Here is a 20,436-nt window from a genome sequence, read left to right on the forward strand (position 1 = left end):
GCGTATCCGGAAGATATGGCTAGACTTTGAAGAGCCACAAAGGAAGAAAAGCATGAAGGACGAGCGCAGCAGCTGTCGCAAGGAGTGCGACCTCCTCGTGCAGAACATTGCGCAGTCGCATGCGCGCCTCGCGCCCGGCATCCAAGCCGTGCTCGAGAATCAATGGGAGCTCACGTTTGCCGGTACGGCGAGTAGGACGATAGTATGCCATATGCACGCATGTAGACTGCCTCCGCCGGTACGCGGCCGAGAAGGAGGAAGAGATCCGCGACGTGTGCAGCTCGCACTACATGGAGTTTGTCCAGTCGATCGAAGAGATTGTGCAGATCAAGTGCGACGCCAACCAGCTCCAGGCATGACGCCATGGCCAGCCACGGTGCGTCATTTCCGCGTAGGTGCACTTGGACCAGTACGCGCGGGACCTCGAGACCGCGACCGCGGATGTTCTGCAGGGCCACGCGACGCTGCGCACATGTCATGACGTGCGCCAGCACATTGACGTCTCGATCGAGCGCCTCACACAGTGCCAGCGCATCGTCCGCCCTCGCTTTCGCATCCACCGGCTCAGATTGCACTAGGTGCAAATGGCCCGCAAAGTCGACGTCTACTTGGGCGAGGCCAAGTTCTACCATGCGCTCAAGCTTCTTGAGTCGATTCGCCGCGATGTCAACAGCTTCCACGTACGTCCTTCGCCTCCTCTTGCGCTTCCACATGACAGGCGGCAGGGGCGACTCTTTGCACGGCGTGTACACGAGTGGACGTCCGCAACGATGCAGACGCTGCGCGACGAGACGACCAAGAAGACGTCGTCATGGCTCGAAGAGATCCGACATGCAGCGAGTCCGCTCGGGACACAGGCCATGCAGGCGTGCGAAGAGACCTTGCTCATGGCGCCTTTATCGACGAACGACAGCCTTCCGCTCCTCGACAACTTGGCCGACCAAGCCAATAGCATCCGCGCGCGCCAGGCCATCTACAGCGACTACGTACAGAAGACGCTCGGGCTCCTCGCGCCCATGTTGCGCATCGTGCACGTGTACGACTGCCTCCACGAGACGCCGGTGCTCGCCGCGTTTTACCACACCAACCGCATGGTCGCTAGCTCTTTTCTTGGCTCGACTGACGTATCTTGCTGGCTCTTGTAGCCGCAGCTGCAGTTTTCAGCGTTTCTGGCTGGTGATATTGGCGCGATTTCGCCCGAGAAGTTTGCTACCCAGGTGCGCGATGGAGAATATTGTCGATAGACATATAGACAATATTGGTTATGCGCCTAGCACGACGACATCTTCAAGCGGTTCGTCGGCACATTTTGCCTCGAGAAGATGCTCGCAACGTACTCGAACGAGACGCTCCTCACCAAAGCCGAGGTACGCTGCTCGTTCGATGGAGTAGTGTACGCATGGAATATGCAGGTGCACGCGGCCTGCCTCTCGGTGCTGCAGAGCCTCTGCGGGCTGGTAATGGCGCTCCTCATCAAGCTGCCGTCGCCCAAGGTCGTGCTCGACATCAAGCGCAATGCAATTTTATGCGCCCGCGTGCTCGGCAACGACGTGCACCAGTTCAACACGTCGCTCATCTTTGACGCCTTCCGCGGAACCGGCGACTTTTACCGTAAGAAAATGGCCGCCGACATGAAAACGTACGTATATTGACAATAATGTCCACTCGAAAAAAACGGTATTTTATGCAGAAAACTACGGGACATTCTCAAGCAAGACACGTTCCAACAAGTTATGACGACGCGCAACCGTCTCGGTCAGGTACGACACCTCGATGCTCCGCTGCTCGTGGTGAGCAGAACGTAGGACCTCGCGCTCTGCGGCCTCGAAGGCCGGCGCGACGAGCTCCTCCAAACCGCCGATGCCAAAGGCAACGTGCTCCTGCCGTTCACGTCGGTCGTGCACCGCGGCTGCCGCGAAGTCCACGATATGGTGACGACCATGTTTGAATTCGAGTGGTATTTTGATTTTTCAGATCTATTTTGTAAATTGTACATGTTGTCATGTACACTATTAGGCACTTGAACATCCCCGAGTGGGGCTACTACGTCCGGGACGAGACGTGGGACGCTATGATTGAGCTCAGCGGCATTCTCAACGAACACATTGAGCGCAACGACGAGCTTCAAATTTCCCAGGTCCCTCGCTTTATTCATCCGTGTGAATTTCAACAGCTTCGTATTAGGCGGTCATTACGGGGGCAAATGCCTCGTACCTCTCGAGCGCCTGCGACGTCCTCAGTGCCCTCGTGACCCAGCACATTGACGCGTGGGAGCAGCGCACTCGGTTCCCACCCCACGTAATGATACACACGGACGTAGGAGCTTCATGGCGAATGTAGACGGCCAAGGTGCCACCAAAAGCAACCGCGGCGGTCGCCAAGAAAAAGTGCGTTGTGACCAGGTGGTCGGTGGTTCGATCCCGGCCGCGTAGGTTTGAGAATACATCGACCAAATCCCAAGACATGGTGTGCGAGCTCATGGTCAAGAAGATCGACGATCTCATCGGCTCTTTCTACTTTGTCAACTGGACAGCCACGGACGTCAACGCGCAAGCCGACCCGAGCATGTCGGACCTCATTCACTACCTCCAGGTTCGACTCGATCGTTTGCGCTGCTACCTGTTTCTTCGTAGGCGTCGTTCTCGCAGCTGGCGACGCTGCCCGTGCCGATTCGAGAGGCCGTGCATTTTGCATCTTGCATCCACATCAACAAGGCGCTCGAGCAGGTGCTTGTGGGGCCGACCATCAAGCGCATCACGATGCCAGCGCTGCTCCATTTCAAGCGGAGCTTGGGTGCGGCGCTCTGATCTCTACTCGAGTAGATCCATATGAGTGTAGACGCGCTCATGCAATTCGCCAACACGTGCAACGTCACGCAGCTGCGCGAGTGCTTCTTGCCGTTGACGCAGCTCGTCGACTTGATCGTGTCGAACGACATTGAGCGCGTCGACGCAAGCATGTTCAAGTACATTCTTTGTCGAGAACGAGAGGGCGATGTACCGTGTCTAGTCGCAGCGGTGGCAAGTACACACACGTGATGCCCGACCAAGTGATCGCGGTGCTTGAGAAGTACAAGGACATGACGCCGGCGGCCAGCAAATTCTTCAAGGCCAAGAAGGCACCGGCCGTCGACACTGGGCTCAAGAAGACGGTCATTGACGCTGTCGTCAAGCAGCTTCGCACGATGAGTCCGCACGCCAAATGAGTCGTCTCTATTCTTATTGTCCTATATACTTGCATTTGAGAAGCATGGAAGCGCGGTATGCTTTGCTAGGCACGGATAGCGCTCGCTCAACTAGGGTACATGACTTCTCACATGCGTTCCTTGGTGCGAATGGCGTACCTGGTGGAGTGTCATCGTGACAGATCGATGGTGCGTCACCGCGTTTTGAAACGCCTCGAGGTCGAGTGTCATGATGACAAATCGCGCCACGTCGCGCAAGGACGCTGGCATCGTCACGGCCACGCTGCGCTTGAGGAGCTTGTCGGCAAAGTCGCGCTCGCTTTTCGACCGGGCGTGGAGGCGGAGCACGGACCAGAGAACCTCTTGCGCCTGACGCAGCGCGGCTTCATCGATCGGGTCGATAACACGTGCCAAGACGTCGTCGACACTGCGCCGCAAAACGCTGAGCAGCGGCGTGCGCACGTCAAAGAGAGGCTCGGCAATGCGAGGTGTTGGCGTCGACGGCGGCGAAAAGGCGAGCGCCGACGCGATGCCGGCGTTGGCGCGGCGCATCGACAGATGTGTGTCACGCCACGCTAGACACACCTGCAAACTGAGCGCGACGAGGTTCGAGACCTTGCTCGCCTCCATGGGCGACGTGGCGTCGTCAAGCCGGTACAAATTCGGGGCCCACACGATGCAGAGGCTGTGGGCAGTCATGAGGTTGGTCTTGGTGTGGAGCACAATCTCGAGCCAGTGGTCGAGAAGCCACTCCAAGACCGACCGGGTCTGGGCGTCCAGCGCCCGTAAAAGACCGAGCGCGCACTCGTTGACGGTTGCACGGCCCGCCGTAATCGAAGCATCGCGTTTATTGCTCTCGTCGAGCGTCGCGCAGGCCGCGAGGCGGTCGAGGTGCGGGCGAAGCGTCGATGGGAGCAGCGGTGTCGGTAGCTCGCGGAACCAGAGCTTGAGAAGACTGGCCAGTACAAACGGGTCGCTGTGCTGCTTGACGTCAAAGCGACCAGCGTTGAGCGCGGTTTTGGCCGCGTGGATCTCACCGTGGTCGGGCGACGACCGGTAAATGTACTTGCTGCTGGCGCCGTTCCGCGCAAGCAGCTCGCGACGCAGCATGTGCAGCAAACACGGCACCAAGTCGTTTGGGAGTTTGCTGCTGCACCGCATGGCGTCCAACGGTAGGCCAAACTGGTCGTGCAGCGCGATCAAGTGCGTCGGCACGCCTTCGTACTGGGCCCGGTACGAGTTGTACTTGACGCAGACGTCATGGGCGACTTCGAACGGGGCACCGATAAAGTTCTCACTTGGCGTCACGAGTGTCGCCGTCGTCGTAGCTGCAGCACCAGCGTCGTCGGCTGCCAACGCCGCGCCATCGGGCATCGATTGGACGCTTGGCAGCATCGTCTCTTGCGTGCACGTGACGTAGGCCTGCTCACCCTGCGACTGCACTGGGGTGGCCGAGGGGTCGAGGACTGAGCCCGTCTTGTCCAGTGCCTCCTTTGTTGTTGGTGTGGTTGTTGGCGCCGCAGGTGAAAGACCATCGGGAAGCACGCGTGCGACGTCTTGCCAGTTGGTGATGAACGGATGCGCGAGGCAGTCGATGGCCGACGGTCGATCTGCCGGTGCCTTATTGAGGCAGTACTTTAAGAAGTCGGAAAAGACCGACGACCATTCGTGGGGCTGGCGAAGCCGCGGCGCGGGGTTGCGCGGGATCTGAATCAAGACGCGCATTGGGTGCTCTTCAAAGAGAGGCGGCTTTTGGTCGGCGAGCTCGATCGCCGTGATGCCGAGGCTCCAAATGTCGGCCTTGTAGTCGTAGTCGCAGTCTTGGATCATTTCGGGGCTCATCCAGTACGGCGTGCCGACAAAGGTGCCACTACGATATGTCACCTCTGGCCTCTCGTCATGGGTCGTACCGGCGCGACAGCGTGTCGCGAAGCTGCGCCGAGACGCCAAAGTCGGCGATTTTGACATCACCGTCCGCCGTGAGCAAGATGTTGCCGCCTACCGCCCATGAGACATCGCACGCACAAGTGAATGGACCTTTGACATCGCGGTGGATCTTCTTCTTCGCATGCAGATGGGCGAGGCCATGCAGCGCACCGCGCAGAATGATCGAGATCTCTTGCTCGACGAGGCGGCGCTGGCGTGAGATGTCGCCGACGGACCCGCCGCCGCAATACTCCATGGCGATCCAGAGCGCGCCGTCCTTGTAGTACGCGTCGTAGAAAGCCACGACGTTCGGGTGGTCGCACTCGCGCAAAAACTCAATCTCGCGCCGGACGTTCTCCACGTCCTCGCCGTGCTGCCCTGGCTTGAGCGCAATCGGGATGACCTTGAGGGCGACTTCGCGCTGCGTGCTGCGGCACGTCGCGCGGAAGACGCGGCCAAAGGCGCCAGCGCCTTCGCGCGAGTGAATGTCAAAGATGGTCTCTGGGTCGCCCGGGCTCAAGCCCATCGTCGCGAGCACCTGCTCGATGCCCATCGTTGCCGCTTCGGAAGATCGCAACAACTTCTTGGGCTCCGAACTTCGAACTTCGTACACCGCAGATAGACTCTGTTTCAAACAGAATCTAGGTCGCAACAGTGTTTGGTGGACGATCGCGCACAGAGCGCAGCCAAACCGAGCCACGATGTCCTTGAACCAAGATGGCTCAAGGAGGCCTACTGTGGTAACACACATACGGGATCAGCTCTTGACCAACGCACACCAGGAACGGCGGTAAGGTTGGCCTTCTGTCGCCAACCGCTTCCGACCCGATGACGCCGGTGCGTGACGGCTACGATCAAGTCGATCGCAGTGTCTTTACGTACGCCCTTAACACAGGTCGAGCGACCATCGCGGTATCTTGCCCGCTGAGCATGACGAGGCGACGTCCCACCATCACACGCCCCGAGCGAACGCCAGCTGGCTACTCAAGTCGCTCGTACTTGTACTCGTTTAGGAGGCTCGCAGGGCACTGCGTTCTATGACCTTGCAGCGTCGACGCGGTGCTGCACCGCACGTGTGTTGGTTGTCACCGAGTCTTTACGTTGAAGTTGTGGCCGCCTCTTGCGTGCAGCTCACTTTTCAACTGCGCTTCTTCTTGGCATCCGATGCACTGTGTCTCGCTGCTGCTGCTGCTCGCGGCGACGGCCATCTACGGGCTCGATATTTCCGACGCCGAGCGACGGGAGCTCACACGGGACTTGTCGCGCTGGCAAAGCACGTTTGGCAACGACGGCCGTCTCCGCGCGTCGATGGTCGGCGCCGAGTCCAATGAGAACCTCCTCGCGCGCTTGAAGGCGTCCAAGGACAAGGTGCCCGAGCTGCGCGTCGCCAACCCACACGCAACCTTTAGCCACTTGACCAAGTTTGCCTTGCTCAACAACGCCGAGTTTGCCAAGTACGTCTCGGGCCCGATGCCGACGGCGTCGCCCGTGCCGGGTGTCGACCGGGACGTTGGCAACGCCACCGACATGGTCGACTGGACGACATACAACAACATGACAACGACGTGCGTGCTTCCGCCCAAGAACCAAGGCGCGTGCGGCAGCTGCTGGGCGTTTGCAGCCACCGAGGTCGTGGCGTCGGCGCACTGCATTGCGACCGGCGTCCTGCCCGACATCTCGGCCCAGCAAGTCACGAGCTGCTCGAAAAACGACGGCTCGGACGGCTGCAACGGCGGGACCGTCGAGGGCGCGATCGACTGGATCGTGTCGCAACAGCCGCAATTGTGTTCGTCGTCGGCGCTCCCGTACACATCGGGTCTCTCGGGCGACACGGGGACCTGCAACGCCACGTGCAACTCGTCCGTGGCACTCGCCGTCGGCGCGACGATCAGCATTGCTGGCGAGTCGGCGCTCGAGACGCAGCTCCGCGTGCAGCCCGTGAGCGTCAGTGTCGCCGGCGAGAACGACGTGTGGCGCCTGTACGTCCGTGGCGTCATCTCGGCGTGCCCGGATGTGCGCTCCGACCACGCAGTGCTCGCGGTCGGCTACGGTACGACGGACGACGAGTACCGACTGCCCTACTTCAAGGTCCGCAATTCGTGGGGTGCCGACTGGGGCGAAGGCGGCGACATTCGTCTCCAGCGCGGCGTCGGTGGTGCCGGCACATGCAACGTGGCAGAGAGCGTGTCGTACCCGACCATCGTGCGCCCGACCAAAACGCCGACCAAGACCAAGCCACCGAACAAGACCACGAAGCGCCCGAAGGCAACGCGCCGCCCGCGCCCACCAACGCCGACGCCAACGCCATCGACGACCCCTCTGCGGGCGGTCACGTTGACACCTATCGTGCCCGAGTCGACGGACGGTAGCGATGTGGAGCTCGACGATGACATCGTCGCGGCGTTCTGGGGCTGAGCCGTCCGCGCGCGCTACCGAGGCCATGTGGCACTGCCTCCGTTAGCGCTAACTCGATTGATAATGCATAACGTGTCGTTTCTTGCTGGCTGCTAGCAAAGGTTGGCGTCGAGCGAGCCTACTACATGCACTCGTACGTCAAGCAGCACGGCAACCCGTGCAAGGTCGTCGTCCTCGCGCAGCCCATCATGCTTGCTGTATCGGCCATGACCTCGTGCTTACGCTGCGCATGTCATGGGCTTCGAACAGCGTCCGATGCATGGCTCCATGGAGCTCAGACGCGCCGCCGCCTTGCTACCGGCCGCAACGTCCGTGGCGGAGACGGTGGCGAGTGTCAATCGGCGTCTCTGGCGCAATCTGATTGGCTAAAAATCGAGCAGCGGTTTTTTGAATTTTTGAACCGGAGTTTTCAACCTTGGACAGAGCACGCGAGCATGGCGACGTCCTCGAAGCGGCCGCGGGAGGCCATGGAGCCGCTCGTCATCGGAGACGCGGCCTGCGACGCCGGTAGCGCGGGTCCGCCTGCCAAGAGCCCCAACCTCGGTAGCAGCGACGCGCGTCGTCGACCAAGCGGTCTCAAGCCTCCGCGCGTGGCCAAGTCCGGCTTGCCGGTGCCATCCAAGATCGCCAAGGCGCTCTCCAACCAAGACGAGAACGACCGCGCTGCCAACGCAGGTAGCTTTCAATGGAATGCATCGAATGACTCTCGGTTCTTATTGTATGTCGTAGCTGGCGAGGGCTCGATCAAGAAGAAGGCCGGATCGCTGCCGCGACCACGGTCGTCCCTCAAGCCGCCCAGCGCAATGGCGACGCCATCGACGCGCAGCGCTTCACGGGGAGCGCTTGACGCACCACCGGACGCGGTAACCGAGGTGCCGACGAGTGCGTCTCTGCCGTCGGTGGCCGCGCGCTTCAACGAGGTCATGCCAGACCTCGGCCGTATCGACGATGTCGCCAAGCCGCGACGCACCAAGCTAAAACCGTTCGACTACAAGGGTCGCTGCGAAGAGCAACGGGCGACTGTGACCGAGCTCCGTGGGCTGCTTCGGACTCTCGAAGAGCAGGTCCGACGCTACATCTCGTCGCATCACATCCCATGCGTTCTTCTCGATAGGCCAAGAAATTTGAGCTCGAGGCGGTCCAGCTCGACCAAGCGATGGTGCTGCAGACGAGCTTGGCCAAGCAAGATTTGGTTCGCATCCGAGAAAACGAAGCGGCGCGCAGCGACATTGTCGACAGTCTCCAAGCGCAGCTCGACGAGCTCAAGCACGCGCTTGACGGTGCAATCAAGGAGAAGGAAGCGTTCCAAAAGCAAGCCCACGACGTTGGCGCCAAGCTCCAGGACGAGCTCGCGAGTAAAGTGACCTTGTCGACGCAGCGGTCGCAGGTCGCGGCCCAGCTCGAACAGCTCCGTGCCGAGCACGACCTCCGCGTTGCGGCTCTCCAGAACGACAAGGTCCAGTTGGAGGCTCAGCGCGACGCGGCAGTCAGCGACCTCGCGCTCGTGCGTGCGCAGTTGACGCGCAAGGAAGAGGACGCGTCCGGGACGCTCAAGAGCATGCGCGACATGCAAGCCTTTGCGATGAGCACGAACGAACGTCTTGCCAACGAAAACAAAGCGCTCTCGGAGAAGCTCGCGTCGATCGAGGTCAAGAGCAAGGCCATTGAAGAGTCGTCGGCCGAGACGTCGGCCACGATCCAGCGCCTCACGAGCGCGCTCGAGGTACCTTCCCCAGTCCCAACGATCATATGGTAACGAAGGATGGGAACGTAGGCCAGCGAAGCGGCCAAAGTTGACGCCATCGCGCTCGCCAAGGAGTCGACCGAGGCGTGCGCGATCGCCAAAGCTGAGCTCGCCGAGCAAGAACGCATTGCATTTGCCGAGAAGGGCGTCCGACAGGTGCTCGAGGCCCAGCAACGCGAGTCGCAGAAGGAGCTCATGGCCGTGTACGCCGAGTCCAAGGCCATTCGGTCCGAGATGGAGCGCTTGCTCGCTCAACACGGCAGCGACAAGGCCAAGTTTGAAGCCGACCGGGTGCAGCTCGAATCCGACAAGACGAAAGCCGCCCAAGCACTCGCGATCGAGATGGAGGCGCTGCGCGAGGCCAACGTGAGCCTCGAGAGCGAACTCCACACGTGGAAGACCAAGTGGCACGAAACGCAGGAGCACCAAAACATGGTCGAGATGGCCGCGCTCATTACGGCCCAGCGCGAAGCCGATGTGCTCAAGCTCCGGCTCAAAGAAGCGACGACTACCGGGCTCCAGACAATGGAAGCCAAGGATGCGGCGATCGCCGAGCTCACGGCCAAGGTCAAGGAGGGCGAGATGCTGCGCCGGAAGCTGCACAACACGATCCAAGAGCTCCGCGGCAACGTCCGGGTCTTTGCGCGCACGCGGCCGTTCTTGCCGTCGGACGGGCCCGCCACCGAGTCGGCGATCCAGTGCGACGTCGACGGCGTGACCATGAAGATCAAGCGCGAGAAGGAGACCCACAGCTTCTCCTTTGACCGCGTCTTCCCCCCCGTGACAGGCCAGGACGCGGTCTTTGACGAGGTCTCGGAGTTTGTCCAGTCGGCCATTGACGGGTACCAAGTGTGTCTCTTCTCGTACGGCCAAACCGGGTCGGGCAAGACCCACACGGTACAGCATTGTTGCGCTCTGTGATGTGGTTCTGAGCATATATGCAGATGCAAGGCAGTGGCAACGGCCATATGCGTGGCATCATCCCGCGCTCGATTGAAAAGATCTTGGCCGAGTGCAATAAGAACCAAGAGGCCGGGTGGCGCTACACGCTCCACGCGTCGTTCCTAGAGATTTACAACGAAGCCGTCCGCGACCTCCTTGCCAAGAAGGAAGATGCGCAAAAGTCGCTATCGATCAAGATGCTCGAGAAGCACGGCGGCGTGACGGTGCCCGACCTCACGCTCGTCGAGATTCACGCCGTGCGGGACGTCGAAGGCCTCATGGAGCGGGCATCGCGCCTCCGAAGCGTTGCGGCCACCGACATGAACGAGCAGTCGTCGCGCTCGCACAGCGTCTTTTCGCTCTATCTCAAGGGTGCTTGCTTGATCCTACATGTTCGGGCACCAACCTGGTGGATGTAGGCACCAACGACGAGCAAGGTGTCGTGCTCGAAGGACGGTTGAACCTCGTTGATTTGGCAGGCAGCGAGCGGATCTCGCGGTCCGGCGCGACCGGCGAGCGACTCAAGGAAGCGCAAGCTATCAACAAGAGTCTGAGCGCGCTCACCGACGTCTTCAACGCGATTGCACTCAAAAACAGCCACGTACACGACCTCAAACCCATCGAGTCGGGTCTCACTACAGTGTGCGGTTAGGTGCCATTTCGCAACTCCAAGCTGACGTATTTATTACAGAGCTGCTTGTCGGGCGACGGCAAGACGCTCATGATGGTGCGTACGACTCGTGGAGACATCGGACGACGCTTCATCGAGAGGATAGGTGAACCTCTCGCCGACGATCGAGTCGACAGGCGAAAGCCTCTGCTCGCTGCGGTTCGCCCACAACGTAAATATGTGCGAGCTCGGAAAGGCCAAGCGACAATTCAAGAAGAAGACGGACGCCGACGCCTAACCCCAACACCAATTCGACCTTGCAACCTTGCCGCCTTGCCCCAAGCATTTGGCCGTGCGCTGTGCCACGAGGGCGACCTTGCCGTTTACAGTCGCCGTCATGCGCGATGCGTCGTCGTCCTGGACGTATCCTGCGCATATTTCATTCGCGGAGTATTTTGCCGGTGCCTGTGCATTGGCCCGGCGTTGGCTTGACGCGGCTAAGGGGCTGCTGCCGGTGGCGGAGGCCGGACCATGGCGGCGCCGCGGATGTCGAGGATCCGGGGGGACGGAAGCAGCGGCGAGTCTTCTTGCATGGCGTTTGCCCAACTGCGCTGTTGTAAGGCGAGGGCCTTTGAGAGCGTGCCACGTGGCCAAGCCAGGAGCGCTAGTGTTGCTGGAGCGAAGAAGACTTCGCGTGGCCGGCAGCGCTGACGTGCCATATATTCATTCGTATACGGGCGGTGCTGGCGCATGTGGCGGCAAAGTTTGCTTGCATGTGTCACAAGGATACGCCAAAACTTCTTCCGCCAAGAAGCATTACACGCGCATTGGTCTGTCTATTCGCACGCCACCTAACCCTCAGGTCGAGCACATTTCGTTGGGGTTGCGTTCGCTGCTACTGGCGACGGCACGGAACGCTTCGTCAATGCATCGAGATAGTCTTGTGCAGGCTTCAGTTGCGCAGAGGCGGCGGAGGGCGTGCGGCTGCATAGTCGTTTTGCAAGTGGTCAGTCGGCCTGTCTCGAAAATGGCGTGTTTTTAGTCGAAGCCAGCTGGCCCCTGAAATGGTTCACTTTGCCTTTTCGACGGTCATGGCACAGCAGCGGGCGACCAAGCTGCGCAGCGAGAAGCGCGCGACGCGCATCGACAAGGATGTCAAGAAGGTCTCGAACCTCAACCGCGCGCTCTCGTTCGCGTACGACATTCTGTGGAGCTACCGCTACTTCAAGTACATGGCTGCCTTTCTACTGCTCCTCGAAGCCGGCTTGGGCTACGCCATCATCCAAAAGATTCCGTGTACGTCGCCCAAGTGCACGCGGCTGGAGCTCTCATGCACTATGTAGACACGGAGATTGACTGGAAGGCCTACATGGAGCAGGTCGAGCTCTTCAAGGGCGGCGAACGCGACTACGCCAAGATCCGCGGTGGCACCGGCCCGCTCGTGTACCCGGCGGGCCACGTGTACATCTTTTCGCTGCTGCACAGCGTGACCAACAACGGCGCCAACATCCGCCTCGGTACCATCGTCCACCTCGTCCTCCGTCATGGCGTATTCCTGCTGCGTAGCGCAATACATCTTTCTCGGTTTTTACCTCGTCATGGTCGCGACGATCTTTGCGATCTTCTACCGCGCGCGCATGTGCCCGCCGTGGACGGCCATGCTCGTGTGTACGTCCAAGCGTCTCCACTCGATCTACATGCTGCGCCTCTTCAACGACGGCGTGGCCATGATGTTTCTCTTCCTCGCCATCTACCTCTTTTGCCGGCAGCAGTGGCGGTATGGCTGCGTGCTCTACAGTCTCGCTGTCTCGATCAAGATGAACGTGCTTCTCTTCGCACCTGGTGTCTTCTTCCTTCTCCTGCAGTCGTCCGGCCTCCTTCGTACGGTCGGGTATCTCTCGATCTGCGCCGCCGTCCAAGTCGCCCTCGCGCTCCCGTTTCTCAACCACAACTGGTGGAGCTACGTCACCAAAGCGTTTGAGTTTAGCCGTGTCTTTACGTACGAGTGGACGGTCAATTGGCGCTTCCTCTCGGAAGAAGTCTTTGTCTCCAAGGGCCTCTCGATCACGCTGCTTGTTTGCCACGTGTTCTTCTTGGCGCTCTTTTTGCAAAAGTACTACTTTGCTGCCTCGGGTAGCTGGCGCTACCTCCTCTACAACCCCTTCTCGCTCACGTACGTCCGTCTTCTCTGTGGTGCCAAGGTACTTAGGAATTGTAGCGACCGCCAGCCGATCCGCGCCGAACGCATTGTCACGTCGCTCTTTGCGATCAACTTTGTGGGCATTTGCTTTGCGCGGACGCTCCACTACCAGTTTTACGCGTGGTACTACCCGACGCTGCCGTATCTGGTCTGGAAGACAAATGTGCCCTTGATCTTCAAGGCCAAGATCCTCATCATGGTCGAGTTTGCGTTCAACACGTTCCCGTCCACGGACGCGTCGTCGCTTGTCTTGCAGCTGAGTCAGCTCCTGCTGCTCGTGTCGCTCTACACGGCCAGCGACGAAGGTACAGTTTGTGGATTTTTGGAGTTTATTTTGTGAAATGGGCTGCAACTAGGCAAGTACCAGTCGTATCTGGATGCCGAGGCCCGGGAAAACCTCGTCCGCTACATGAACGAAGAGGCGTTTGACGGCTCGCGCCAGTTTGCCACGTACTATGGCAGCGTCACGGAAGACCTCGCCGAAGGCGCGTCGGTCGTCTCGGTACAACCCTATCCCTTGTTCAAGGATTCATGTCTCATCTCGAAATATGTGTGCTAGATTGACGAGCAAGAAGTGGTCTTGCGGCTTCCGAAAATGAACTTTACGCTCGCGATTGGCTTTGGGAGCTCGGCGCCCGTCACGAGCGAAGGCTACGCCAAGCGCGTGCTCTCGGGCATGCTCGCGGAGGCCGACGACGGGCTCACGCGCGGCATCAACATGGCCGACGTCGTTTCGCGCGAAATGGCCGAGATGAACAGCGGCGAGCTCCGCGCCCGCCTCCGCCCCCGCAAGTCGTAGGTGTACATGTTCTGTCTGGCTACCCACATATACCGACATTGGAAACAACAAGTGTGTGCTTGACAACTAGGCATATCTTAGTCATGCTAGCCCTTCTTGTCGTCGCAGTAGCTCGGCAGAATCTGGCGCTTGGCCAAGTCGTTGTGCAAGAGGTGGCTCATAATGCCGAGGTTGGGGCAGAAGACGTAGCCTGCGTGGTGGAGGGCGACGACCGAGTGGTCAAGATACGAAAGCACGGGCGATCCGGATGACATTTTCTGCGTGTCGAGGTCGTAGCTCACCTCGGAATCCGAGCCGACGCGGAGGAGCGCTGTGCCTTTGGCGTCCTTGAACGCAATGCGCTTGCCCCACGCCATGGGGTGGGTCACGAGGTACGCCGGCTCGCCGAGGCGGGGACCGGCCGGTCGGAGTTTGAGGTACCCGTACGTCGTCGCCACGGACGTGTCGAGCTTGAGGAGGGTGTAGTCAAGGTCGACGTTGGTAGCAACAAACGTAATGGCGCCCGTGTACTCGATACCGCGGCAAGACAGTGGCCGGTTGCACACATCGGGGCCGTCGGGGCCGGGACACGCTTTGGCCTGCGCCAAAAACTCGATTTTCGTATTGTTGGCGTCGACAGCGTCAAAGATGCAGTGGTGGTTGGTCATGAGGTGGCCCTCGCAGCCGAGGAGCCAGCCGGTGCAGCCAAAGAGCTGGTTCTTGCGCCGAATGACGAGCCGCGCGATCGCTTTGGCCTTCTGGGACACGACGGGGTTGCCCTCGAGGCAGACCGCGTCGACCGAGCGATCCTTGCCGCAAATGCTTTCGTTGCGAGCACGTTCGATCTCGGTGTTGTACGAGCCGAGCCGAAACCCATAGCAAGTGCCCGTCGTATTGGTGGTTTGTTGAGTGTAGAGCTCGACGCGGAGGTAGCTCGTCGCAATCGCCGGCGCGTCAAACGAGCCCGAGTAGTTGCGGCCAAAGAGCAGCACGGGAAGCTCCGTACTCTCAACTTCGAGCGACGAGAGGCGGACATAGTCGTTGGGCGGCAGAGCAAAGTCGTCAAAATGCAGTCGGAAGAACGACGCCGTCGCGTTCGAGACAGTCCACGAGAAGGCGGCCACGCCGTCGTCCATAGGGCTCGGGTACACGGTGGATTTGTCGTAGACGCAGCCAACGCCGACGTCGACCGGGACGTCGATCGCGGCCACTGCAAGCGCAAAGGGAGCGAGCCAGTTGATGGCCAAACGCATGGCAAATTGCATTGTGGCGACAAGCAATGTGGCCGTCTCAATGCGCGTCGGTTGACGGTTGGCGGAGAAGCACCAACAAGAATTCTGTGTGATAGCAAGAAAGCTACGCTCTGTAATCCGAACGGCAACCTACACCCAAGAGACTTTGGAGTGCGGTTGGTCCGTCCGCAGCCCAGTAATGCGTATTCCTTCTGAGACGGTGGCTTCTTTGATAAAGGCAAATTCTCCGTCGCAAGCCAAAAGCGTTATTCAGATGCAGCTATCCACCGAATAACTCCGAGCGAATGGCTTTGGAATCCCAGATTATCTGCCAGCTCGCCCACACTGACGGTGCTCGTGAGGCGGGCCGGTCAGCGAAGAACGTTCGTGGTCCTCTTCTTGCGAGGTTGTGAGCAAACAAGAGTATCTTGGCGCCCGTCAGCTATGGTGGGAGTGGTGGGAAGGACGCAGATGATCCAAGGGCGTGGAGGGATGGAGCGACCCGAAATATGAATTGAAATGCGAGCATGTTCTATTGAACGACGCTTTGCTAGTCGTTCTTGATTTGTGGAAATCTCGCGCTGGTCTTTGCCTCTCGACAAAGGGCAATTTTCCCACAGCATTGGATGATAACAATCTTCATCGAGAACCGATTTTGATTTATGAATCTTTTCTTTCAAATATCAACTTGAAAGGTCAACGATATATTGATGGATGAGGAATCTAGTGCTCGTGGTCGTAGCCGCGCGCGATGCCTAGAGCGCCTTGGACTGCAGCGTGGGGGGCGGTCTCGCCGAGGCGGGGCTCGAGGCCGCGGTACTCGCGCGTCTGGAGGAACTCGGCGGCTTCGCTCTTGTACACCGACAGTTGCTGGCTCTTGCCGTCTTTGGTAGCCAGCGCCGTTGTCGTAGCGTCATTCTCGTCGTCCTCATGCTCGTCGTCGTCCGAAGCGGCGCCATGGCGGCTGGACATGTACGTGCCAGTAACAAGCGAAAAGTAGGGTTCGTCCGAGACCGGCGCATCTTCGATGGTTGCGGCGGTGGCTTCGAGGGCCGGCAGCACCTCTTCAAAGTCCGACTTGTACTGCGCTGTCCACTCGGCGTCGTCGTCCAGCGCCAGTTGCAGCTCGTACCTACGCACGGTTTAGAGGCATTTCCGATGTGGGAGTATTGCATACGGCGTAATGATGGGCTTAAAGTAGTCGGTGCTGTCAAAGAGCGAGTTTTCCGGGCACGCGACAAGGACAAAGAGGTCGATTTCCGCAAAATTCGAGAGCTTGGGCACGTTGATCTTGCCAACGACAAAGGTATACGACTTGCGCCCGCTCCTACGATTGGATATATCCATTGGATACTTGGACAGTGCGTTCATGAGTGTACTTGGCGATCAAGTCTTGCATCGTGTGCACCACGTCGAGGTACTTGGCGACGCCGAGCGTCCCCATGAGGATGCCAATGATCTGCGCTTCCTTGGCGCGCTGCACGAGAAAGTACCTACCGCCATACGATCCATATGCGTTCAAGCATGCACGTGGCTACCGGCGGTTGAGCGTGCGATTGATCCCTCCGCCCTCGCGCCGCGCCTCCTGCGTCGTCGGGTTGAACGAGAAGCACGGCGTCTCACCGCAACGCAGCAAGATGTTGGTCAAGTGCGACGTCTCCTTCCCAATGTACAGGAGCGTCGTCGACGCGCTAAAGAGCTCGGTCGCGGCCATCGGCACTGTCATGCCGCCGATCGTCGTCGTCGTCGCCTCGTTGTCGGTCGTCGGGGCGCCTGTTCATGGCGTGAGCATACGACATTGGCAAGGTCGAAAGTGTACCTGGAATGTACATGGTACGCATGACGCTGCAGACAAATGACGTGGCGGTGTGGCGTGCGGCCAGCGCCGACGTGATCGACGCAGCAAGGTACGCGTAGCACGGCTCGTACATGACAACGACCCGTGTCGGCGCCTCGAGGTTGCGCAAAGTCGCTTCGAGGCCATCGCACACCTGGTTGATCTCGCACGGCGCGTTGCCAAAGACGTAGATCACAGGCAGCGTCGACGTCGGGCTCAAGCACGCGCGGCCATAGTGCACGACGACGTCCGCCTTGAGGTGCTGCGCGGCCACTTCGTCGACGCAGCAGCTGCCATACGACGTGTCGCCAAGCACGAAGAGGCGGTTGAGCTCGTGGCCGCGCAGCGCGTCCTTGAGCAGCGACTGCACCTTTTGCGCGTCGGGCAGGAGCGCGTCGGGGAACTGGAGGGCGATTGCCCGGTAGCCGTTGGCGGCGATGGTTGCGGCCGTGGCGCGGACGTCGTAGAAGGCAGCGACGTCGGCGGAGCTCAGGACGACGTCGTCGTAGTGGATCTCGATCGTCTGCTGCATGGCCCGCGACCCATCGTCGACGGCAAACCCGGTCGACGCCATCGAGCTCGAAATTGTGATGCCTGCACGTGATTGGATAAATATCCGCGCCGTGACCACCAATGAATGTCCTTTCCGCGTGGCTAACCCCACGCAATCGTAGCCGTTGCCTTCAACGGCGCTATGCTGGTTCACGATGTCCCTGGCGCCGCTCTACCTTGGTGGTCACATGATTGGTTTCGTATCCCGGACGTCTACAGGATGCGACAACATGTATTGGAGACGCCCACTATGTGCTCTACCAAAGCATAGACGGTAGTCATTGGGCCGTGAGATGGATGCCGACGACCAGGGCAACCACCAAAGCATCATCTGTACATAGCACCGAGACATGATATCGGTAAATACAGACAAGGAAGATCGCGCTGGTAATGACACTACGAGCTCTTGAATGTGACTGTCGGCCCGCTGCCAACAAAAGCAACGCAATTGTGGTTTAGGTGGCGTGCGGTTAGCCTGTCAATGGATCCAACGGACCAATCAGCGCGCCAACCGATCAACAGATCTTGCGTTGCGAGCCGCCAGCACGCACGCATGGTCGGTCGACTTTGAGAAATGGCGTGCGTCGCGTCCCTCTGCGCAAGCGTCGCATTTGCCTGCCGCTGGGTCATGGGCGGTCTCTGCCCCGCGCCTCTCGACCTCGGCGCCGACCGAACAGACGACGAGTGGCACGCAGCTCGGAAGCGGTCGCTCCTCACCCTTCGCGGCTACGATCGCATTTCGCTGGCCGCGAACGGCGAAGCCATTACCCACCACCACGACATCCTCACGCTCGAGCGCACGCTTGTGCCCATGGTCGATAAGGCGACCAACACGGGCTCGACGAGCTCCAATGCCCGTGGTAGTACCAACTCGACCAAGGGCCGGATGCCCAACCTCCATACGTCCGAGCGCGGCCAGCGGTACCAAGCGCGCTTCCAGGCCAAAGTTGAGGCGCTTCAAGCCTTGGCGGCGCGGCAGCGAGTCTTTAAAGCCAAGCCGCTCCCGAAACAGTACATGTACACGGCCGTGCCGACGGCGTCGCTCGAGCAGGAGCGGCGCGCGATTGCGTCCGAGCGCCGACAGCTCTCTCTCGACATGCTCGCGCTGCTCCACACGCTGGCAACGCGTCAAAACGACCGCCACCTTGTCTACGTCCCGCTCGAACGGAGTTGATACTGTGATAGTTCGATACATTATTGAAAGATGATTGCATTGCTACTCAAACTGCTCGGCGTGGAACGCAAAGTGGGTCGTCGCATCGCTGTAGCTGTCACAAATGGCTTGCACGTCGCGCGCCATCGCCTTGGCGCCGCAGTGGAAGACGCCAACCGTGTCGTCGGCATGCGCCGCCGCCAAGGCCTCAAAAATCGTCGGCCACGCTGGGCGACCGCGGTGCACCACGTGCCGCGCGCTCGAGGTGACGGTCATTGCGTCACTGGCCGTCAAGAAGCACTGCACATCGACAATGCCGTTGACATCGAGACGCGCGACGTCCTGCATTGTGTCGTGAAACCACTCGAACGACTCTTCTTCCCGCGCGACCCAGAACACATGGACGCGCTGCGTCACGCACGACGGCGGGTGCACGAGGTGGTCACATGCGGCGCACTGGTGGCGGTTCCACACGTGGAGAAGGTCTCGAAGGATCGACACAAACGGCGTGATACCAATGCCGCCGCCGATGAGCACGATCGTCGAGTAGTCGCGGTAGGCGACCGCTGGCGTCCCGATGGGTCCATCGAGAAAGAGCATGTCGTTCGGATGAAGGTCGCGGTGGTAGAGCGCCAACGTCCAGTCGCCGGTGACACGAATGTGGAGCGAGAGAAATGCATCGTCGGGGGCCGACGTGAGTGTGAACGGGTGCCACTCGCACGCTGCGAGGCTCGGGATGTTGACGTAGACAAACATGCCAGGCACAAAGGTAAACCCCTTGGGCTTGACGAGGTGTAGGCGCAGCGTGTCGCGAAAATGAACGACGTCCGAAATGCGGACAGCGTCGACCGCGCGCTTGGCGATGCGTACACGCCGCTCGACGAGGTATATGAGGAGCGGCGGCCCGATCCAGAGATACGATTGGGCCGTGCTGAACCATGACGTGGCGCCATGAAACGAGAGCAAAACGAGAAAGAGTAAGAACATGAGGTGGCTGTACCAAAAGACGTTGAAGTGACGCCGCCGGACGCATGGCAGCACGGCCAATGGCACGGCGATAAGGATGATGACGAGCATCGCGCCGCCCGTCCAAAATGGCAGTGAGGCGCACAGCTTCCTGAGTGGCGGCCACGCTGTCGCGTCACGGAGCAGCGGGATGAGCGCCTTGACGTACGATGCGTCTGCGTCGGCGGGTACCGGGAGGGCATAAAAGAACACAAGGTTGGCCACATGCGCGCCGACATGTAGCAGACCTGCGAGGAGGAGCACGATACCCGAGAGCTTGTGGAACACCATGGCTTGCTCGATCGGCACATAGTACGCGAGGCTTGGAACGAGCCGCAGAAGAGCAAAGATGCAGCGGCAGAACGGAAGCAGCACGAGGAGGCTGTTGAGCATGACAACCTGCGCACACCCGCGCGCGATCGTGAGGCCGTAGCCGACAACCGCGTCCTTGGGGTACTGCATCGTCTTGGAGCAAAAGGCCGCCGCGTTGCCCAGTGTGTAGAGGAGAAGCCAGAGCAGTGGACGGCGGTGGCGGCGGTAGTACGCGCGTATCGAGGCACACCGTGGTGGTGGTGGTGGTAGTGTCTGCCTCGTGGCAAGGTTTGGCCGGTCGTGGGCGCGTAGCGTCTGTACCACCTCGAGGTGGGCACCAACCTCTTTTACGGGACATGGCTCGTCGCCGCCAATCGACGACGAATTGGTGGTCCAGCAGTGCTGGCTGCGCGTGTGCTCGTTCTTGCTGTCGAAGGCCGCGTACATCGAGTCCATTTGGGCAAAGTGCAAAGTCGAATGAAAGCAAGTTAGTCGGTGATCGTCCCAGTATTCTGGCGTATCCGAGCTGTTGGACCATGACGTTTG

General features: G+C 59.9%; 9 protein-coding genes across 10 annotated transcripts; 5 read left to right on the plus strand and 4 right to left on the minus strand.

Annotated features, from left to right (window-relative positions):
* The first annotated feature begins 43 nt into the window (after positions 1-43).
* Positions 44-3,250, plus strand: SDRG_07660. 2 transcript variants are annotated; one of them, XM_008613508.1, is made up of 17 exons: positions 44-182; positions 226-353; positions 396-536; positions 579-680; positions 726-1,094; positions 1,146-1,217; positions 1,275-1,367; positions 1,413-1,639; positions 1,691-1,760; positions 1,806-1,957; positions 2,017-2,137; positions 2,185-2,298; positions 2,341-2,387; positions 2,433-2,592; positions 2,634-2,793; positions 2,839-2,965; positions 3,010-3,250. In XM_008613508.1, exons 1-17 carry the CDS (start codon positions 53-55, stop codon positions 3,203-3,205), a joined length of 2,409 nt encoding a protein of 802 aa, XP_008611730.1. In that variant the 5' UTR covers positions 44-52; the 3' UTR covers positions 3,206-3,250. The 2 variants fall into 2 exon arrangements, with proteins under 2 accessions (XP_008611730.1, XP_008611731.1); XM_008613509.1 differs by having other exon boundaries at positions 2,839-2,959.
* On the minus strand, positions 3,227-5,663 carry SDRG_07661 (STE/STE20/MST protein kinase; the record flags this gene model as incomplete). The annotated part of the gene is made up of 4 exons (XM_008613510.1): positions 3,227-3,295; positions 3,344-5,054; positions 5,095-5,182; positions 5,222-5,663. The coding sequence occupies 4 exons, from the start codon at positions 5,661-5,663 to the stop codon at positions 3,227-3,229; spliced, it is 2,310 nt and encodes a 769-aa protein (XP_008611732.1).
* Positions 5,664-6,256: 593 nt separating this feature from the next.
* Positions 6,257-7,616, plus strand: SDRG_07662 (hypothetical protein). Its single transcript, XM_008613511.1, has one exon. The coding sequence runs from the start codon at positions 6,275-6,277 to the stop codon at positions 7,523-7,525; it is 1,251 nt and encodes a 416-aa protein (XP_008611733.1). The 5' UTR covers positions 6,257-6,274; the 3' UTR covers positions 7,526-7,616.
* Positions 7,617-7,926: 310 nt separating this feature from the next.
* SDRG_07663 (hypothetical protein) lies at positions 7,927-11,270 on the plus strand. Its single transcript, XM_008613512.1, has 8 exons — positions 7,927-8,200; positions 8,255-8,589; positions 8,640-9,248; positions 9,300-10,166; positions 10,214-10,583; positions 10,631-10,812; positions 10,864-10,938; positions 10,988-11,270. Exons 1-8 carry the CDS (start codon positions 7,960-7,962, stop codon positions 11,117-11,119), a joined length of 2,811 nt encoding a protein of 936 aa, XP_008611734.1. The 5' UTR covers positions 7,927-7,959; the 3' UTR covers positions 11,120-11,270.
* A 634-nt stretch (positions 11,271-11,904) lies between these two features.
* SDRG_07664 (hypothetical protein) lies at positions 11,905-13,927 on the plus strand. The gene is made up of 6 exons (XM_008613513.1): positions 11,905-12,117; positions 12,165-12,338; positions 12,388-12,994; positions 13,040-13,326; positions 13,378-13,523; positions 13,581-13,927. Exons 1-6 carry the CDS (start codon positions 11,913-11,915, stop codon positions 13,818-13,820), a joined length of 1,659 nt encoding a protein of 552 aa, XP_008611735.1. The 5' UTR covers positions 11,905-11,912; the 3' UTR covers positions 13,821-13,927.
* SDRG_07665 (hypothetical protein) lies at positions 13,873-15,052 on the minus strand (the record flags this gene model as incomplete). The annotated part of the gene is made up of 1 exon (XM_008613514.1): positions 13,873-15,052. One exon carries the CDS (start codon positions 15,050-15,052, stop codon positions 13,907-13,909), a length of 1,146 nt encoding a protein of 381 aa, XP_008611736.1. The 3' UTR covers positions 13,873-13,906.
* A 627-nt stretch (positions 15,053-15,679) lies between these two features.
* SDRG_07666 (diphthamide biosynthesis protein 2) lies at positions 15,680-17,744 on the minus strand. Its single transcript, XM_008613515.1, has 6 exons — positions 17,682-17,744; positions 16,851-17,633; positions 16,570-16,804; positions 16,411-16,524; positions 16,209-16,358; positions 15,680-16,163 (listed from the first exon to the last, which is right to left on the minus strand). Exons 2-6 carry the CDS (start codon positions 17,440-17,442, stop codon positions 15,755-15,757), a joined length of 1,500 nt encoding a protein of 499 aa, XP_008611737.1. The 5' UTR covers positions 17,443-17,633; positions 17,682-17,744; the 3' UTR covers positions 15,680-15,754.
* Positions 17,745-17,994: 250 nt separating this feature from the next.
* SDRG_07667 (hypothetical protein) lies at positions 17,995-18,644 on the plus strand (the record flags this gene model as incomplete). The annotated part of the gene is made up of 1 exon (XM_008613516.1): positions 17,995-18,644. The coding sequence occupies one exon, from the start codon at positions 17,995-17,997 to the stop codon at positions 18,592-18,594; it is 600 nt and encodes a 199-aa protein (XP_008611738.1). The 3' UTR covers positions 18,595-18,644.
* SDRG_07668 (hypothetical protein) lies at positions 18,637-20,346 on the minus strand (the record flags this gene model as incomplete). The annotated part of the gene is made up of 1 exon (XM_008613517.1): positions 18,637-20,346. The coding sequence occupies one exon, from the start codon at positions 20,344-20,346 to the stop codon at positions 18,637-18,639; it is 1,710 nt and encodes a 569-aa protein (XP_008611739.1).
* Between the last annotated feature and the right edge of the window lie 90 nt (positions 20,347-20,436).

This window comes from Saprolegnia diclina (assembly GCF_000281045.1).
Source record: "Saprolegnia diclina VS20 unplaced genomic scaffold supercont1.22, whole genome shotgun sequence".
Taxonomy (NCBI): domain Eukaryota; phylum Oomycota; class Saprolegniomycetes; order Saprolegniales; family Saprolegniaceae; genus Saprolegnia; species Saprolegnia diclina.

Coding starts and splice junctions, on each gene's coding strand:
- SDRG_07660 (XM_008613508.1), top strand. CDS start 53: ATGAAGGACGAGCGCAGCAGCTGTCGCAAGGAGTGCGACCTCCTCGTG. Junction 354..395: donor GCGACGCCAACCAGCTCCAG/GCATGACGCCAT, acceptor ATTTCCGCGTAG/GTGCACTTGGACCAGTACGC. Junction 2,794..2,838: donor CCATTTCAAGCGGAGCTTGG/GTGCGGCGCTCT, acceptor ATATGAGTGTAG/ACGCGCTCATGCAATTCGCC.
- SDRG_07662 (XM_008613511.1), top strand. CDS start 6,275: ATGCACTGTGTCTCGCTGCTGCTGCTGCTCGCGGCGACGGCCATCTAC.
- SDRG_07663 (XM_008613512.1), top strand. CDS start 7,960: ATGGCGACGTCCTCGAAGCGGCCGCGGGAGGCCATGGAGCCGCTCGTC. Junction 8,590..8,639: donor TTCGGACTCTCGAAGAGCAG/GTCCGACGCTAC, acceptor TCTTCTCGATAG/GCCAAGAAATTTGAGCTCGA. Junction 10,939..10,987: donor ACGGCAAGACGCTCATGATG/GTGCGTACGACT, acceptor TCGAGAGGATAG/GTGAACCTCTCGCCGACGAT.
- SDRG_07664 (XM_008613513.1), top strand. CDS start 11,913: ATGGCACAGCAGCGGGCGACCAAGCTGCGCAGCGAGAAGCGCGCGACG. Junction 12,995..13,039: donor TACAACCCCTTCTCGCTCAC/GTACGTCCGTCT, acceptor TAGGAATTGTAG/CGACCGCCAGCCGATCCGCG. Junction 13,524..13,580: donor AAGGCGCGTCGGTCGTCTCG/GTACAACCCTAT, acceptor TATGTGTGCTAG/ATTGACGAGCAAGAAGTGGT.
- SDRG_07666 (XM_008613515.1), bottom strand. CDS start 17,442: ATGGCGTCGACCGGGTTTGCCGTCGACGATGGGTCGCGGGCCATGCAG. Junction 16,805..16,850: donor GCGTACCATGTACATTCCAG/GTACACTTTCGA, acceptor CGCCATGAACAG/GCGCCCCGACGACCGACAAC. Junction 16,164..16,208: donor TTTAAGCCCATCATTACGCC/GTATGCAATACT, acceptor AACCGTGCGTAG/GTACGAGCTGCAACTGGCGC.